The sequence below is a fragment of the Onychostruthus taczanowskii genome, unplaced genomic scaffold (assembly GCF_017590055.1).
Source record: "Onychostruthus taczanowskii isolate IOZ18803 unplaced genomic scaffold, ASM1759005v1 scaffold225, whole genome shotgun sequence".
NCBI lineage: Eukaryota > Metazoa > Chordata > Aves > Passeriformes > Passeridae > Onychostruthus > Onychostruthus taczanowskii.
The window spans coordinates 99,695-118,485 of record NW_024499518.1 but is presented as its reverse complement, the minus strand read 5'-3'; the positions used below and the strand labels follow the sequence as shown (position 1 = coordinate 118,485).

Genomic DNA, 18,791 nt, shown 5'->3' with positions numbered 1-18,791 from the left:
TGTCACAGGGACAGCCTCAGGGACCAGGGGCCACAGCCCTGGAGACAGGGAATTGTGGAGCCATGGAATATTCTGGGTGGGAAGGGACCTTAAAGCTCATCCCATTCCAATCCCGACACTTCCCATTATCCCAGGCTGCTCCAAGCCCCATCCAGCCTGGCCTTGGAAATTCCCAGGGATCCAGGGGCAGCCACAGCTGCTCTGGGAATGCCATCCCACCCACTCCCCGTCCTCCCAGGGAAGAATTCCTTCCCAGAAATCCCATCTGAATCCACCCCTTTGCAGCTTAAAGCCTTCCCCCCTTTTCCTGGCATTCCATCCCTTATCCAAAATCTGTTCCTGGGCACGGGGACCTGGTTTAACTCCCGTCTTTTCCAATTTCTAATCCCGCGATCCCTGGCATTCCCTTCCCTCTTCTGCCTTTCTCCCACCCCACTCCCAGCTTGGAGCCCCTTTTCCCCCTGGAGAATCCCCTGGGATTTGGGCACAGACATCCTGGAGAGGGTTGAGCTTGGAGATCCTGGAATTTGGCAACTCTGGAAGCAAAAATCCCTCTCCAGCAGATCCAGGACAGCCTTGTCCCCTTCCCATGGAGCAGAGCATCCACGTCAAGGATTTTGGGAATTCTCCTGTGGAGCTGCCGATTCCAGGGAAAGCAGATCCAGCTTTTCCTTGCTGCTGCTGGATCCAGGCTGATCCCTTGGGAACACAGGGAATTTTCCACCTTCATTCCCTCTTTCCCAGGAAATGTACCACCCTCCTGTGTCTGCAGATCCATGTGGGCACCTCTGCTTGGGAATTGCCCAAAATTGGGAAATTTCCATGCAGTCAGGGCCTCCCATGAATTCCCTCCCTCTGCTTGGAAATTGCCCAAAATTGGGGAATTTTCCATGTAATCAGGACCCCCCCATGAATTCCCTCCCCCTACTTGGGAATTTCCCAAAATTGGGGAATTTCCGTGCAATCAGGACCCCTCATAAATTCCCTCCCTCTTCTTGGGAATTGCCCAAAATTGGGGAATTTCCATGCAATCAGGACCCCCCCATGAAGTAATCCTGCAGCTTTCCAAGGGATGGGAAGGGCTTTCCATCACTGGGATGATGGCAGGGCTTCCCAAGGGTTTCCAAAGGCTGGGAATTCCCTTTTCTTCCTTCCAGGAATCCTGGCACAGGTTACAGCACCCGCCCATTCCCGCTTTTCCTTTGGGATTTGAGCAAATCCATCCCAAAGAAAATGAGGGATTGGGAAAAGGAGGTCAGGCAAGAGGGAACCAGTTGGAAAAGGTGGAATATTGGCCAGATATCCCCCAAAGTCCGGTCTGGTACAAACCTGGATGCTGTGGACACAACGGGAAGTGGAATGGGGGAATCCCGGGATTCCAGCCATGCATGGAGTGTTTTGCTGTGCCGGAGTGTTCCCAAGTTTTTTCGGGTTTAGAAAACAATGGAAGAGCCCTTTGTCCTCACATCACAGCCGGAATTTTTCCTCTCTCCCTGTAAATTCCCAAGCCTTGGAGACGAAGCGGAAGAAGATCAGCATTCCAGGTAAATTCCCACAGCAGATCCTCCCCCTTCCAGGGCTGATCCACCTCCCAAGTTCTGCTTTCCAAATAAAATTCCTTAGATCCAGGATCCCCAACAGGACTTGGATCTGTTAAATTCCCTTTTTGTGTTTCCCTGAGGATCCCAAGTTTGGAATCTGCTCAACCCTCACAGAATCCAGGGAGGAAGGAGCCAGGAATGGGAGGTGGAGCCTTCCCATGTGCCACATCCCTGGAATGGCTTTGGATCCTTGATCCCTTGGGAACTTAAACCTAACAAATCCATGAAAAAAAATCATAGGGAAGGATCCAGAAAGGGGAAATAAAGAGCTAAAAAAATCCAACCTAGGTGAAAATAAGAGATAAAAAAAATCCAACCTGGATTAAAAAAAAAAATCCCAGGAGATGGGAGGACATTGGATCAGGATTTAGAAGGATCCTGAAGGACAGGATCCTTCCGAAAGCTGGACTTGCGTTCCAATCAGAAAAACATAAAATGACAGGAAAAATTAAATACTGGGAAGGAATTCTTCCCTGTGAGGGTGAAGAGTGGCTGGGATGGAATTCCCAGAGAAGCTGTGGCTGCCCCTGGATCCCTGGGAGTGTCCAAGGGATTGGAGAACCTGGGATAGTGGGAAGTGTCCCTGCCCATGGAATGGGATGAGCTTTTAAACCCTTTCCTACCCAAACCATTCTGAAATTTTACAATTCCAGGATTTATTCACCGACATAGACTCACCCTTAGATTCCCAGGAACGGGCACTTCCAGAGGCAGCTCAGGAATTGCCAAAACCTGTCAGAGCCCAGCTCCCAACCCCCTGGAAAGTGAGATCCCGGGAAGCACCACCCGATAGGGGCTGTCCTTGAAATATTCATGGCCAGGACAGAGCTGGGAGCCGAAAGGAATCTGCTCCCGGTGAATTATTGATGGAAGCTTTTCTTCCGTGTCCCCGGCGGATCCGAGCCTTGTCCGACTGCCTGTCGCTAATTATCCCTCTGGCACCTGCTCCAAAGTTGGGATCTGTGCCAGGCGTAGGAGAATTTGGGATGAAAATCCCCGCAGGCTCCCCATTCCCATTCCCATGTGGATGTGGCACTTGGGGACATGGATAAGTGCCGGGAATGGCTGGAATTTGGGATAGTGGGGAATTCATCCGTGTCCAAAGAGGTAAGAAGGGTCCAAAATTCCCAAATCCATAAGAAATTTGGGCACAGATCTTTGGGATGTCACAGTGCCACCACCAGAAAGAACAGGAAGTTTGGGATCCTTTCCATACCAAGGGAAAAAAGTCCCAGTCAAGGTTTTCCATCTTTTTTTCCAACCCCTCCATTAAATTTAATTAAATTACGTTAATCATTTAACGTGCCATTAAATTCCTTGGGAAAAATATTGCATCCTGAGGATCCTGAAAATCAGGAAAATGTTCAAAACAACGGAGCAGGTTCTGCTGCGAGCCCCAGGGCAGAGTTTTCAGAACCTGGAGATTTTTCCCGGATTCTGGGAATGTAAATTGCCCCCAGCCTGTCCCGGTGGAGGAGATTCCCAGATGGAGCAGGAGTAATGGATAATGCTGGAAGTGCTGGACACAGCTCCCATTCCTCACAACGGACGTGCATATCCGGCCTCCAGCAGGGTTTTTCCTGGGAATAGGGGAACTGGAACACCCTGGGCTGGATGCACAGCTGGAATTCCCTCCCTGGAGCACCCAGAGCTTGGACACAGCCCCATCCCCCTGGGAAGGGCTGTCCCTGCTCCCTCAGGAATTCTGACGTTGGGATTTGATTGGATTTTTTTTCCCCTCTCTTTCTCTCCGGTGCCTCGCCCAGGATTAAGTTTAACGATGGATACAAGGCAGTGGCAAGGTACCGAAATGTCCTGGTGGGAGGGATCCCAGATTTTGGGATTTTGGGGGATTGCTTCCATTCCAGCCCATCCCAGGCATCCAAATCCTACAAAGAGGTGCTGGTCCCAGCATAAAACCAGGATTTGGGATCCAGGTCAGCCTCATCCTGTGCTCCCTCTGCACTTTATCCCACAAGGTGATACCAGGAATTATAGTACTAGGACACAGGGAAAGGCTTCCCATTGGGAAAGGGAGGCTTGGGGTGGGATACTGGGAAGGAATTCCTAGCTGGGAGGGTGGGGAGGGGCTGGGCTGGAATTCCCAGAGAAGCTGTGGCTGCCCCATGATCCCTGGAAGTGTCCAAAGCCAGATTGGAGCGCCTTGGGATAGTGGAAGGTGTTAGGATTGGAATGGGATAATCCTTAAGGTCTCTTCCCACACAAACCATTCCTGGGATTTGAGGATCAGCCCCTCCCCCTGTCCTGCTCCCATGGGCTGTGTCCATTTGGGAATGTTCGTTAATTCCTCACCTTCCTCCTCCTGGCTCCATCTGCTCCCAACAGCGAAGACCCGGAAGATCCCAGGTATGGGACGTGGTGTCCCTGCTTCCCTTTGGGAATGGTGTGTGCATGGATGGGAGCAGGCCCTGCATGGTGTTTGCATCCAGGGAAAGGGCCTTTTCTGGGATCACTCACCCCTAGGATTCCCTCTGTCCTTCCTAATCCCAGCAGGGACAAACCTCCTTCCAGTCAGGCACTTCTGCAGGGGCTCCCAGAGTCGTGTTTGTCCGTGTTCCAAGCAATCCATGGATCCATCCTTCCTTCCATCCTTCCATGGATCCCTCCATCCATCCATCCATGGATCCCTCCATGGATCCATCCATCCATCCATCCATCCATCCGTCCGTCCATCCATCCACACCTCATCCATCCATCCATGGATCCATCCATCCACAGATCCATCCATCCATGGATCCATCCATGGATCCCTCCATGGATCCCTCCATGGATCCATCCATCCATCCATCCATCCATCCGTCCGTCCATCCATCCACACCTCATCCATCCATCCATGGATCCATCCATCCACAGATCCATCCATCCATGGATCCATCCATGGATCCCTCCATGGATCCCTCCATGGATCCATCCATCCATCCATCCATCCATCCGTCCGTCCATCCATCCACACCTCATCCATCCATCCATGGATCCATCCATCCACAGATCCATCCATCCATGGATCCATCCATGGATCCCTCTATCATCCATCCACGTATTCCATCAATCCATCCATGGATCCCTCCCTCCCTCCCTCTACCCATTCCATCCATCCATCCACAGATCCATCCATCCATGGATCCATCCATGATCCCACCATCCATCCCTGATCCCATCCCCACCAGTGCTGTCCTACCCCTGTTCCCATTCCCTGGGATCCTTGGGAATCCCGGGCACAGGGATCTCTCCCTCCGGGACCCTCCTGGATTGGCTTTGTTGGATTGCTCCGTGCATGTGGATGAGTTTGGGGGCAGAAGGTGGATCAGAGCCCATCCCTGGATCACAACTCATGGAATTGCTCCTTTGGATTGCAGAGCCAAGGCCAAAGGGAAAGAGAAAAAGCACCTGGTGTTGCCATTCAGGTATCCCCATTCCCTGATCCCTGATTCCCAGGGGCACCCTCCACCTCTAGGCTCCAGCCCCCGGCAGCAGAATCCCCTGGGAACAGCAGCAGGGCCGGATGAGTCCATTTTCCCGAGGAAAGTGCTCCAAGCCGAGCTGTTTGAGGGATAAAATGGGAATTCTCCATCTGTGCCCAGGCCGGGACTGTCCGTGGTCGCCTTTGGCAGGAGAGTTGGACTGGAAGGGCCCCGGGAAAAGGAAAGGAGGGAGAAAGAGGAATTTGGCATTGGCTGCTCCACCAGGACCTTGAGAAAGGATCCTGGATCCCTCAGGAAGCGCTGATCCGAGTGCCAGGAATGCAGTGGATGCAGGAATCAGGAGAGGAAAGAGAGGCAGGAAACACTTGGAGAAGGAGGAGGGGAACAGAGGAAAAAGAGGGACACGCTTGGAATGTGCTGTGTTCCTGTATCCCTCACCCAGAGCATGATTTCCCGCCAGGAAGAGGGAAAGGACACAGGATCTGCACTTCCCTGGCCCCTCTCCCAAGGATGGATCCCAGGGATGGGACATTCCAGCCCTTCTTCCCACTCAGGGATGGATCCTGGGGATGGGACATCCCAGACCCTCTGTCCACCCAGGGATGGGACATTCCCGACCTCTTTCCACCCAGGGATAGGATATCCCAGCCTCTCTTCCCACCCAGGGATGGATCCTCAGGGATGGAATATCCCAAACCCCCTGCCCACCCAAGAATGAGGCATTCCAGCCCCTCTGCCCACCCAGGGATGGATTCTCAGGGATGGGACATTCCAGCCCCTCTTCCCACACAGAGATGGGACATTCCTGACCCTCTGCCCACCCAGGGATGGGACATCTCAGACCTTCTTCCCATCCAGGGATGGATCCTCAGGGGTGGGATATCCCAGCATTTCTTCCCACCCAGGGACAGGATATCCCACACCCTCTGCCCACCCCAGGATGGATCCCATCCTGACTCCAGGGAACATTCCAGCTCCTCTTCCCACCCAGGGATGGATCCCAGGGATGGGACATTCCCAACATTCTTTCCACCCAGGGATGGATCCCATCCTGACTCCAGGGAAACATTCCAGCCCTTCTCCCCTCCCCGGGATGGATCCCATCCTGACTCCAGGGAACATTCCAGCCCCTCTGCCCACCCAGGGATGGATCCCAGGGATGGGACATTCCCAACATTCTTTCCACCCAGGGATGGATCCCATCCTGACTCCAGGGAACATTCCAGCCCCTCTTTCCACCCCAGGATGGATCCCATCCTGACTCCAGGGAACATTCCAGCCCCTCTGCCCACCCAGGGCAGTTTGGATGGGGAAGGGAAGGAGGGAAGGATCCCGCCCAGTGAGATCAGCAGGATGTGATCCCTGCCTTGAATCCCAGCCAGTCCATCTCCAGTGTGTTCAGCAGGACCTGGAACAGATCCCTGAGCTCCAGGAGAAAGCCTGGAATGATATAATTCCTGTCCTGGCAGCTTTTCCAAAGCCCAGCTGGGGTTTGGTGCTCCCAGGAGGAGCTCAGCTGGCAGGGGAATAATTTTTCCTGTTTTATGCTGGAGCTCCTTTGGAATTACCCCGAAGCCCAAAACCCAATATTTAATTTTTTCCCGGATGGTTTTCCAGCAGCACAGGCACAAGAAGCTGGAATTTCAGGCTCTGGAATCCGTCCCCTGTCCCCAGCCCGGCCGATGTAATTAACTCCAGGCTTCTTAATTACTTCCCGAGATGCTTAATTGCTTTCTCCTCCCTAATTGCCGCAGGACAACGAGGGCGATTAACGGAGGAGAGAGAGGGAGGGGAGGGAAATGGGGAGAAGCAGGAGCAGGGAGGAAAACAGGGAATGAGGACAGGAGAGGAAATCAGGGAGGAAAATAAACAGGGAAGAAGGACTGGGGAGAAAAAATAGGAAGGAAAACAGGGAGGAAAGTAAGGAGAAAAATAGGGAAGGAGGACCGGGGAGGAAAACAGGGAAGAAAACAAGGAAGGAGAATCCGGGAGGAAAACTGGGAGGAAATCAGGGAGGAAAATAAATAGGGAAGAAGGACTGAGGAGGAAGACAGGGAGGAAAGTAGGGAGAAAAATAAGGAAGGAGGATCGAGGAGGAAAACAGGGAGGAAAATAGGGAGGAAAGTAGGGAAGAAGAACTGGGGAGGAAATCAGGGAGGAAGGTAGGGAAAAAAATAAATAGGGAAGCAAGACCTGGGAGGAAAACTGGGAGGGAAACAGAAAGGAAAACAGGGAGGAAAAGAGAGAAGCAGGAGTGGGTGGAAAACAGAGAGGAAAATAGGGAGGCAGGGCCAGAGAGGAAAATAGGGAGGAAAATGGAGAGAAGCAGGATCCAAGAGGAAAACGGGGAACAGGATCAAGGAGGAAACTTGGGAGGAAAAATGAATAGGGAAGAAAGACTGGGGAGGAAAACAGGGAAGCAGGACCTGGGAGGAAAACAGAAAGGAAAACAGGGAGGAAAGGAAAACAGGGAAGAAGGACTGGGGAGGAAAACAGGGAGGAAAATGGGGAGAAAAACAGGGAAGAAAACAGGGAAGCAGAACCTGGGAGGAAAACAGGGAGGAAAAGAGGGAAGCAGGACTGGGGTGGAAAACAGAGAGGAAAACGGAGAGAAGCGGGATCTGAGAGAAAAACAGGGAACAGGACTGGGGAGGAAAAAGAGGAGGAAAATAGGAAAAAGGAATGGAGAGGAAAATGAGGAGGAAAACAGGGAAGAAGGACCCAGGGAGGAAAACAGGGAGGCAGAACCTGCAGAGAAAAATATGAGAGAGAAGCAAACCAGAAGCCAAGGAGCAGAGCAGGATCTTAGAGGGAAAAGGGAAGGGAAGGAATGATGTTTCCTATGTGGAGTCTAGGCAGGAATGAGGAATTCCAGATCCAGTCTATTCCCTGCAGCACAGGCCTCTCTGGTGTGGGGATATGGATGTGTTAGGGTAAGGAAAACCATCCCCCTCTCCAGAAAGGAGAAGCCTTGTCCCCTGCCTAGGAGCTTCCCAAAGCCGGGAATGGAATCCGGGAATCCCGCATGTCCTGCATTAACGGCCCCAAACACAAATCCTGGAAATTTCCCTCGCTTCCAGCTCCAGTGCTGGGAGTCGGGGTGTCCTAAGCCATGCAGGGATGTTTTCCACCTAAATTTTAAGCTGAGAGAGAGGAAGTTTGGACGGGATATTGGGAGGGGATTCTTCCCTGTGAGGGTGGGGAAGGGCTGGGATGGAATTCCCAGAGCAGCTGTGGAAGTGTCTAAGGCCAGGCTGGACACTGGGGTTTGGAGCACCATGGGATAGTGGAAGGTGTCCCCGCCACGGCAGGGGTGGGATTATGGATCTCAAAGGTCCCTTCCCACCCAAAGCATTCCATGATTCCCTGATTCCCCAGTGCACTGAAGGTTTGTTTGCCTTTTATTCCCTCGATATTCCACCACCGGCTCCAGCAAAGGCAAGGAGAAGACCAAGGAGCACAAGTAGGTTTGACCTCCCTGATCCTCCTCCTCCTCCTCTTCATTCCCACTTTTCCCATCAGATTCATCTACCTGCTCCTCCTCCTCCTCATTCCCACTTTGCCAGCTGATCCGGTTGGTTTGCTCTCCCTTCTCCTCCTCCTCCTCTTCATTCCCACTTTTCCCATCAGATCCAATCAGTTTGCTCTTCCTGCTCCTCTTCCTCCTCCTCCTTTTCATTCCCACTTTTCCCAGCTGATCCGGTTGCTGTGCTCTCCCTTCCTCTAAAGCCACCCTGGAAAAACTTGGTTCTCTTGGATGTGTGGCCTCAGGTCTTGGAGCCTGCAGGGAATATTTATCCAAAAAAACAAGGAATATTTATCCAGAAAAAAATCTTTGGAGGCTGGCAGCGCCTGAAGGGAACTGAGAGGCCTTGAGGGATCTGTAGGGTTCGGATGGAGGGAGATTCCCAGGCTGGACATGGACAGGGCAGGAGAAGTCTGGGTGCAGACAGGACTTAGATCCAGCTTTTCTTTGGATTTCAGGAAAAGGTTCTTCCCCCAGAGCTGGCTGCACACTGGAACAGCTCCCCAGGAAATGGTGACGTTCCCAAGGCCACCAGAGCTCCAGGAGCGCTGGGACAGGGACAGGGTGGGACCGCTGGGGTGTCCTGGGCAGGAGTTGGATCCGTGATCCCGGTGGGTCCCTTCCCACTTGGGAATTCCATGATCTGATGGCTCCTGTGCCCACATTAGGCTGCCAGGTTTCTTCAGCTCCTGCCTTCCTTTCATTCCCAACAATTTTCATGGATGCCAGATTGGGATGTTCCCCCAAAAACCAGATCCTCTAGCTCAAATTTAAACTCAGCTCCAGGGAATGATCCTGGGATCAGCCCCAGGGACTTCCCCATCCAAGAGGTCTCTCCTGGCTCCTATTCCTTGTTTTGTGCTTTAGGGAGCAATTCATGGCACATCCCATGGATGGATCGTCCCAAATAATGGGATGAAGCAGGAGGCGGAGATGAGGTGGAGAAGGAGGAAAATGTCCTCAAGGAGAGGCAGGGTCAGGAAAAACGGGAAGAGCTCTCCCAGCTCTGGTCCTTCCTCTGGGAAGAGGAACAAGGGGATTGAGGGTTAGGGTCTTCCCAAGGGTGTAGGATGAACCTGGCAGTGGGATCTGTCCTCTGGAAGAATTCCTGACAGGTGGAATTCCTGCAAGGGAATGAGCCATGGGAATGCTGTTCCCTGCTCCTAACCCCCAGTTTGGTGATTCAAATATCCTTTTATCCATGGATAATTCACCAGTAATGGGATCTTCAGCTGGAAGCTGGCCAGGACAGAGGCTGCTCCCACATCCCTGCTGTGGCTCCAGGATCCACAGGGACCCAACAAGGCAAAATCCTGAAGGACAAAGCCAAGAGGAGCAGCAGGAGGGTTTGTGGAACTGATTTCCAGCAGCAGGAGGGTTTGTGGAAGTGAAGATGATCCATGTTCAATCCCATGATTTCCCCAGAAAATCCACAGGAAGAGGCTGGCTGGAGTCTCTGGCCTCTAACACGTATTTAAACTTCCTTGGAAGTTCTTTCAACTCCCAGTTTGGGGCAGTGATTAAAATATCCTTTTATCCATGGATAATTCACCAGTAATGGGATCTTCAGCTGGAAGCTGGCCAGGAGAGGGGCTGCTCCCAAATCCCTGCTGTGGCTCCAGAATCCCTGTGGATTCTGGAGATCCCCATGGATGAAATCCCAAAGGACAAAGCCGAGAGGAGCAGCAGGAGAGTTTGTGGAACTGATTTCCAGCAGCAAGAGGGTTTGTGGAAGTGGAGATGATCCATGCTCAACCCCATGATTTTCCCAGAAAATCCATGGGAAGAGGCTGGCTGGAATCTCTGGTGTCTAACACAGATTTAAACTTCCTTGGAAGTTCTTCCAACTCCCAGTTTGGGGCAGTGATTAAGATGTCCTTTCATCCATGGATAATTCACCAGTAACGGGATTTTCAGCTGGAAGCTGGCCAGGACAGGGGCTGCTCCCAAATCCCTGCTGTGTCTTCAGAATCCCTGTGGATTCTGGAGAACCCAACAAGGCAAAATCCTGAAGGACAAAGCCAAGAGGAGCAGCAGGAGGGTTTGTGGAAGTGGAGATGATCCATGCTCAATCCCATATTAGACCCCAGAAAATCCATGGGAAGAGGCTGGCTGGAGTCTCTGGCCTCTAACACGGATTTAAACTTCCTTGGAAGTTCTTCCCGCTCCAAACTTTCCGGAACCCAGGTGGGATGTGGTGGCACAGCAGAGGCTTCTCCAGAGCCTGGGATCTTCAGGAAAGCGGGAGAAGGGCGGGCGATGGCCCAGGAGGGCTCTCGGTGCCGTGGTGGCGGCTCAGGTTCCGCTGGTGCGCGGATCCTCATGGAATATTCATGTGGAGACGGTGTCAGCTCTCCGCCAGCCCCGGCGTCCCACCGGCGCCGTCGGGAGCGTGGCGGGAGCATCGGGAAGATCCCACAAAAACCCCGCTGTGCCCACGGAGGATCCCCCATCCCTGCTCCGTCCCCTCTGGCACTGGGATGGATGTCCCACCGTAGAGGCTCCGCCATTCCCGCCTCGGATCTTCCAGAACCTTCTCCTACAGGGCTGGGTGAAGGTAGAAGCTGGGATGGGAAGGGGGAGGTGTTTGGGATTGGGCAGGGCTCACCCAGCTTGGAAAAGGGATGGGACAGGATCGGGAAGGGGTTGGGGATCGGGATGAGCCACCAGGAAGCTGCTCCGGAACTTTTGGGATGGCTCCATCTCCATCCTCATCCTGCTCCTTCCCTTCTTCCCAGCGCCTGCCAAGTGCTGCCAAAATCCACCAAAATCCGCTGCTTCAGAATTTATTCCTTTGTATATTTTTTCCTCTTATTCCTTTTTCCATCCATTTTTTTCCTGTTTGTTTTTTGTCTTGTTTTGGTTTTTTTTTTCCATTTTTCCTCCCTTATTTTTTCCTTGGTGCTTTCTCCTGTTTGTTTGCATCCATTTTTTCCTGTTTGTTTTTTGTCTTGTTTTTTTTTTTTTTTTCCATTTTTCCTCCCTTTTTTTTTTTCCCTTGGTGCTTTCTCTTGTTTGTTTAGAGTTTTTTCCTGCTTTATCCTCAGCAGGTTTTTTTATCCCAACAGTTTTCTTTCCCAAACGTTTTTCTTTCCTCTGTTTTTTCCCCATTTTTTTCCCCCTGCTGATTCCTCCTGGGGTTTATTTCCCAATTTTTTCTGAGTATTTTTCCTTTTCTTTTTTTTCTACTTTCTCCCTGTTCTTCCCTCAGGTTTTCCCCTTCTCCCCCCCATTTTATTTTCCCTCTATATTTTTTCCCATTTTTTCCTTTTCCCCCCCTGCTTATTCCTCCTAGGGTTTTTTTCTTTTTTCTATTTCCTCCCTTCACTCCCTTACCCCTATTTCCCCCCATTTTTCCCCTCAATTTTTCCCTCCCCATTTTTCATTCACATTCCCTCCCCCATTTTTCCCCCACTTATTTTCTTCCCTATTTCCCCCTCCAGTTGTTCATCTTCTTTCTTTTTCCTTTTCTCATTTCACCTTTTTGCCTTTTTTTCCTTCTCCCCTTTTTTCTTTACTCCCCCTTTTCCCCTTTTTTCTTTTTTGTTACTTTTCCCAATTTTCTTTATTTTATCTTTTTCCTTTTTATCCTTTCTCCCCCTCTTCTTTTTCCCTTTTTTCCCTCTTTCCCCCTTCTTCCTTTCCTTTTTTCTCTCACCCAGCACCCTCCAAACCCCATTATTCCCTTCCCATTCCCCTTCCCAAGTCCCCATTCCCTCCTGGGCATGGACAGAGCACCTGGACCTCTGTTCCATATTTTTATTTTCTGGATTTTTTCCTCCAATCCACCTCATCCTGTGGATGTCCCAGAGGTTTTTTCCCCATTCCCAAGTGTGATTTTTCCACACCTTGGATCAGGTGATGAATCCTTTTTTCTTTTTTTTTTTTTTTTCCACACATGACCCCAAACCTACCATCTTCATTTTACTGATAGGAACATCTGAGAGATCCGAATCCTTGTTGTCCATGGATTTGGCAGCTGGGAGAGGACGCTGATGGGGTTTTCTGTGCAAAATCCATCACCAGCTGCTCCTCACTTTGGTTTTCCTTCCCAAGGAACCTCAGAAATTCCCGGGGCAGGGATTTTATCAAATCTATTTAATAAATGGATTTGATAAAAATTTGATTAATTTTATCAAATCCATTTAACAAATGGCAGCTCTGGGACTGGTGGGATTTTTTTTGCTCTCCATTTTTTGAGAATTTCATGGAAAAGAATGGAATGTAATCCAACCAACCGGGAGGTGTGGCTGGAAGGAATCTCCATGGCAGAGAACGGTCTGGGAGCAGAATTCCAGAGCCTGAGTCGTGATTCCAACATTTCCTCATTAAATAAATAAGTGTGAAAACAGATCCAAAGGGTCCCATGCCCTGGGTGTTCCCTGGTGGGATTACAGATATGGAATCCTCAGCCTTAATTTTTCTCCTCCAATCCATGAAAAAAATGGAACATCCTGGGAATAAATCACAGCTCCCAGAGGCCAGAGTGCTGCTTTAGTCCCAGGTTTAAATAATTCCTGTATTTTATCCCAGTCTTATCCCTTCCCTCAGATATGTTATTTTCCCATTCTCCTTAATTTTCTTCCCTCTTGCTCCAGCTCTCTCTGTGGCCTGGAGACTTCTGGAGGTGATTCCCAACCAGGTTGCAATTCCAGGGCTTTTTTGGACTTGGAAAAAAATTCCCAAGGGTAAAACTTGACCCTTCGGCCCCATCCAGGGGTGGGACTGGGAAATCCCACAGGGTCAGCATGGTTTCCTTGTGGAATGATATCCTAATCCTGTAGAATCCAGGAGCTCTGGATCCCCTGGATCCCCTGGTCTGGCAGCCAGGTGAGGTCCTGGCTGGAGGTGAGGTCCTGGTTGGAGATTAGATTTGGGTTGGAGGTGAGGAAAAGTCCAGGCTGGAGGTGAGGAAAATTCCAGGTTGGAGGTGACTTTTTGTCCTGGCTGAAAGTGGATGCCAGTTTGGAGGTGAGGTCCTGGCTGGAGGGGAGGTGCAGGCTGGAAGTTAGATCCAGGCCGAGGTGAGGCTCTGGCTGGAGGTGAGGTTCATCTTGGAGGTGAAGTCCAGTTTGCAGGTGAGGTCCAGCCTGGAGGTGAGTTCCCAGTTTGGAAGTCAAATCTGGTTTGGAGGCGAGGTCCCGGCTGGAGGCGAGGTCATGGTGGAAGTTAAATCCAGGCTGGAGTTGAGGTCCTGGTTGAAGGTGAGGTCCAGGCTGGAAGTTAGATCCAGGCCATAGGTGAGGTCCAGCCTGGAGGTGAGTTCCCAGTTTGGAAGTCAAATCTGGTTTGGAGGCGAGGTCCCGGCTGGAGGCGCGGTCATGGTGGAAGTTAAATCCAGGCTGGAGTTGAGATCCAGGCGGGAAGTTAGATCCAGGCTGGAGATGAGGTCCTGGTTGAAGGTGAGGTCCAGGCTGGAAGTTAGATCCAGGCCATAGGTGAGGTCCAGCCTGGAGGTGAGGTTCATCTTGCAGGTGAGGTCCCGGCTGGAGGCAAGATCCTGGTAGAAGTTAAATCCAGGCTGGAGCTGAGATCCAGGCTGGAAGTTCGATCCAGGCCGGAGGTGAGGTCCTGGTTGGAGGTGAGGTCATGGCTGGAGGCGAGGTCCTGGTGGAAGTTAAATCCAGGCTGGAGGTGAGATACAGGCTGGAAGTTCGATCCTGGCCAGAGGTGAGTTCCTGGCCCAAGGTGAGGTCATGGCTGAAAATGTTCATTTTGGGTTCATTTTGGAGGTGAGGTCCAAGCAGGAGGTGATGAAAGGTTTGGTTTGAAGGCAGGGTCCTGGCCGGAGGCAAGGTCCTGCCTGGAGGTGAGGTCCAGGCTGGAAGTTAGATCCAGGCTGGAGATGAGATACAGGCTGGAAGTTAGATCCTCCTGGTTGGAGGTGAGGTCCTGGTGGAAGTTAAATCCAGGCCGGAGGTGAGGTCCTGATGGAAGGAGAGGTTGCGGTGGAAGTTAAATCCAGGCCGGAGGTGAGGTCCTGATGGAAGGAGAGGTTGCGGTGGAAGTTAAATCCAGGCCGGAGGTGAGGTCCTGATGGAAGGAGAGGTTGCGGTGGAAGTTAAATCCAGGCCGGAGGTGAGGTCCTGATGGAAGGAGAGGTTGCGGTGGAAGTTAAATCCAGGCCGGAGGTGAGGTCCTGATGGAAGGAGAGGTTGCGGTGGAAGTTAAATCCAGGCCGGAGGTGAGGTCCTGATGGAAGGAGAGGTTGCGGTGGAAGTTAAATCCAGGCCGGAGGTGAGGTCCTGATGGAAGGAGAGGTTGCGGTGGAAGTTAAATCCAGGCCAGAGGTGAGATACAGGCCGGAGGTGAGGTCCTGATGGAAGGTGAGGTTGCGGTGGAAGTTAAATCCAGGCTGGAGGTGAGGTACAGGCTGGAAGTTCGATCCTGGCCAGAGGTGACGTCCTGGCCAGAGGTGAGGTCACGGAAAGTTTTACAAAATCAGGGCGACAGTGAGGTCCTGGTGGAATTCAAATCCAGGCTGGAGGTGAGGTACAGGCTGGAAGTTAGATCCTGGCCAGAGGTGAGGTCCCGGCTGAAAATGGGGTTCATTTTGGAGGTGAGGTCCAAACAGGAGGTGACAAAAGGTCCAGCCTGGAGGTGCAGTCCCAGTTTGGAAGTGACGTCTGGTTTTGAGGTGAGATCAAGGCAGGAGCTGAGGTCTAGACTGGTGGTGAGGAGCTTCATCTTGGAGGTGAAGCCCAGTTTGGGGGTGGGGTCCTGGCTGGAGGTCCCCCGTTACTTCCAAGAACATCTCCAGCAAACCTGCAAAGGTTCCTCCACTTCCAATGATGGGAATTCTCCAATTAAAAATGTTCCCCTTTCACGGGAACATTCACGGGTGGGGGAAGTGTTGGGGTGTCGAAATTTTTGGGGTGTCTGAATTTTGGAGTGTCTGAATTTTTGGGCTGTTTGAATTTTTGGGCTGTTTGAATTTTGGGCTGTTAGAATTTTTTGGTGTCTGAATTTTGGGGTGTTAGAATTTTGGGGTGTCTGAATTTTGGGGTGTCTGAATTTTTGGGGTGTCTGAATTTTTGGGGTGTATGAATTTTTGGGCTGTTTGAATTTTGGGGTGTTGGAATTTTTTGTTGTCTGAATTTTTTGGGTGCCTGAATTTTAGGGTACTTTAATTTTGGGGTGTTTGAATTTTTGGGGCATCTGAATTTTTGGGCTGTTTGAATTTTGGGGTGTCTGAATTTTGGGGTGTTTGAATTTTTGGGGTGTATGAATTTTAGGGTACTTGACTTTTGGGGTGTCTGAATTTTTGGGGTGTCTGAATTTTTGGGTGTCTGAATTTTGAGCGTTTGAATTTTTCGGGTGTCTGAATTTTGGGGTGCTGGAATTTTTTTGAGTGTCTGAATTTTTGGGGTGTCTGAATTTTAGGGTACTTGAATTTTGGGGTGTCTGAATTTTTGGGGTGTCTGAATTTTTGGGCTGTTTGAATTTTGGGGTATATTTATTTTTGGGGTGTCCAAATTTTGGGGTGTCTGAATTTTTGGGTGTTTCACTTTTAGTAGTTTCATTTTCCGGTGTCTTGGAAAGAAATTCCATGAACTGGTCAGGAGAGATGAGGAGTGGGAACACAGCTGGGACCCCCAGGCAGGACTCTGCTCATGGGGAGGCAGAGCTATCCCAAGCTCCCAGGATGAGGCATTCCCAGATAAAAAATGGGATCCAAGATTCCGGGGCTTTGAATTCCGCTCTCTATTCTGACTCTCTGGAATATTCCCTGCTCTGTTTTTCAGCTGACATTTCCTCTTTTCCTATTGGAAAAAAACCTCCTCCTGTTCCCACGTCCTAGAAAACACCAAAAAACACAGCAATTAATGGGGATTTTTATTCTCCCTCTCTTCATCCAGAGCTGGAAAAGGAGTTTTTTCAGCCATGAAGCTTGGAAAGACACGTCCTTCCAAGGATGAGCATCGCAAACAAGGTACGGCCATGGAATGACGGTGGATTCCTGGAATTGCAGCAGTGGGAGAGGAAGGGCTGCCCGTTCCCTGGGCTCTGCACGAGGTGGGGCTGGAATTGGACACCTCTGGAAAGGCAGGAGAGGGCAGCGACTGGAAATTCATGGTTGTTTCCATTCAGAGCCGAGGATCAGTTTTCCACAGCAAAGAAAAGCGGGAATGTGCATTTACAGGGAAAAGCCTCAGTTTGGGTCGTTGTTCTGGGAAAACTTCCCCTGTTTTCCAGCCAGGTTTGAGGATAGGAAAAGGGAATTTTGCCTGGGATGCTGGCATGGAAACCTGGGTGCTCCTCACAGAACCTGGCAGTTCCCCTCGTGGTTAAAGCTCCCAGCAGGACCATGGGAAAACACCCAGGATGCAAAGAAACGGAGCAGTTGGTCCCATGGAAGCGTCTCCACTGGATTTATCCATGGCCATGGAATACTGTGTGGTGTGGGCAGTGCTGCAGGGCCGGGAGGCTCCTGATCCTGCCTTTCCCAGGAACCTCGCTGGGCTGGGATGGTGATTCCGACCCTTGGCCACTGGTTAAGGGATGGGTGGATGTCCTGCACCCGCTGCCTGCGGGCCAAGCCGGCATTCCCAACCTTCCGTGGGTGCTTCCCTCCCACCCAGACTCCTCTCCAGCTTAGATCAGCTCCAACCTGCCCTTGGAGACTTCCAGGGATGGAGCAGCCACAGCTCCTCTGGGAATTCCAGCCTGGCCCCTCCCCCCCCTCCCAACCAGGAATTCCTTCCCAAGATCCCACAATCCCAAGCTCCCCTTTCCCATTGGGAAGCCATTCCCTGTGTCCTGTCTCTCCCGGCCTTGTTCCCAATCCCTCTGCAGCTCTCCTGGAGCCCCTTCAGGCCCTGCCAGGGGCTCTGAGCTGTCCCTGGATCCTTCCCTTCTCCAGCTGGACATTCCCAGCTCTGCCAGCCTGGCTCCATGGCAGAGGGGCTCCAGCCCTGGAGCAGCTCCATGGTCTCCTCTGCAGCAATTCCAGCAGCTCCAAGACCATCCCATGCCAAGGATCCCAGAGCTGGAGACTGAAATTCCTAGCTCCTGTGACTCTGGCTCAGTCTTAATCTCCTAGCTGAGTCAAGAACTCCCTTTCCCTCAGGAAAGGAACGTTCCAGCAAATTTTTCCAATACAAACTCAGGCATGGGGATGTGCTGGTGGGATCTGCAGCAGTTTTTCCTCTCGACAATGACCCATTTCTCCCATTTTTTCACCCCTCTCTCCTCAAAACCAGGGAACTGGTTGTCTTTGCAACATCCCTTGTGCTCCTCAGATCTCCAGCTCTTCCTCAAATGCTCTTTCACCCCCTAAATTTGGGGTGTTGTCCTTATTCCTTATTTATCCTCCCCAAAACCCTCCACAGGAATTCTGCCCAGATAGAATTCCATGTCATCTCTTTGACAACCCCTTTTCCGAGCGGGTTGTCTGAGACTTGACCTGGTTCCCATTGTTTTTGTGCTCCCAGCCGTGGGGATGGATTGGTTTCCCTTCTCCCAGCCTTTAATTATTCACCGATGGAAATTAACACCGGAGCCATTCCTTTGTCCCCTTCCCGCAGATGATCCGGCTGTTCTGGAAACAGAAGACCTGGATAGAAAGGCCATGAGATACGGAGCAGGCCTGGAGCCAGACACCATCTCCCTGGCCTCTGTCACCGCTGTCACCACCAATGTCTCCAACAAAAGGTGAGATCCGGGGCTGGGATTGTGCCGGCGTGAAGTGAGGACAGACATCCCAAAAAAGAGTGATCCCTGACACAGGGAATGTTGGGAATCACTGTCCCAAGGAGCCAGTGGGATGTTTTTTTGGAATATCTCACCTGCAGCAGCGATCACCAAAATTCTGTGGAGCCTCCCAGGGTTGAAGGAGCATTGAGGGTGACCCTGCTCTTGTAGTGAGAGGGACTGGGGACAGTGATCCGGCTGTTCTGGAAACAGAAGACCTGGATAGAAAGGCCATGAGATACGGAGCAGGCCTGGAGCCAGACACCATCTCCCTGGCCTCTGTCACCGCTGTCACCACCAATGTCTCCAACAAAAGGTGAGATCCGGGGCTGGGATTGTGCCGGCGTGAAGTGAGGACAGACATCCCAAAAAAGAGTGATCCCTGACACAGGGAATGTTGGGAATCACTGTCCCAAGGAGCCAGTGGGATGTTTTTTTGGAATATCTCACCTGCAGCAGTGATCACCAAAATTCTGTGGAGCCTCCCAGGGTTGAAGGACCATTGAGGGTGACCCCTGGTCTTGTAGT

General features: G+C 51.4%; 1 protein-coding gene across 1 annotated transcript in view; it reads left to right on the top strand.

Moving 5' to 3' along the window:
* OTOF (otoferlin) overlaps nucleotides 1–18,791 on the top strand; it is a 116,535-nt gene that overhangs the window by 36,965 nt on the left and 60,779 nt on the right. Inside the window, exons 7-13 of the mRNA XM_041405191.1 lie at nucleotides 1,509–1,544; nucleotides 3,368–3,403; nucleotides 3,948–3,968; nucleotides 4,979–5,026; nucleotides 8,478–8,507; nucleotides 16,430–16,503; nucleotides 18,098–18,224. Coding sequence (XP_041261125.1) covers nucleotides 1,509–1,544; nucleotides 3,368–3,403; nucleotides 3,948–3,968; nucleotides 4,979–5,026; nucleotides 8,478–8,507; nucleotides 16,430–16,503; nucleotides 18,098–18,224 — 372 coding nt within the window. The remainder of the gene's footprint in view (nucleotides 1–1,508; nucleotides 1,545–3,367; nucleotides 3,404–3,947; nucleotides 3,969–4,978; nucleotides 5,027–8,477; nucleotides 8,508–16,429; nucleotides 16,504–18,097; nucleotides 18,225–18,791) is intronic.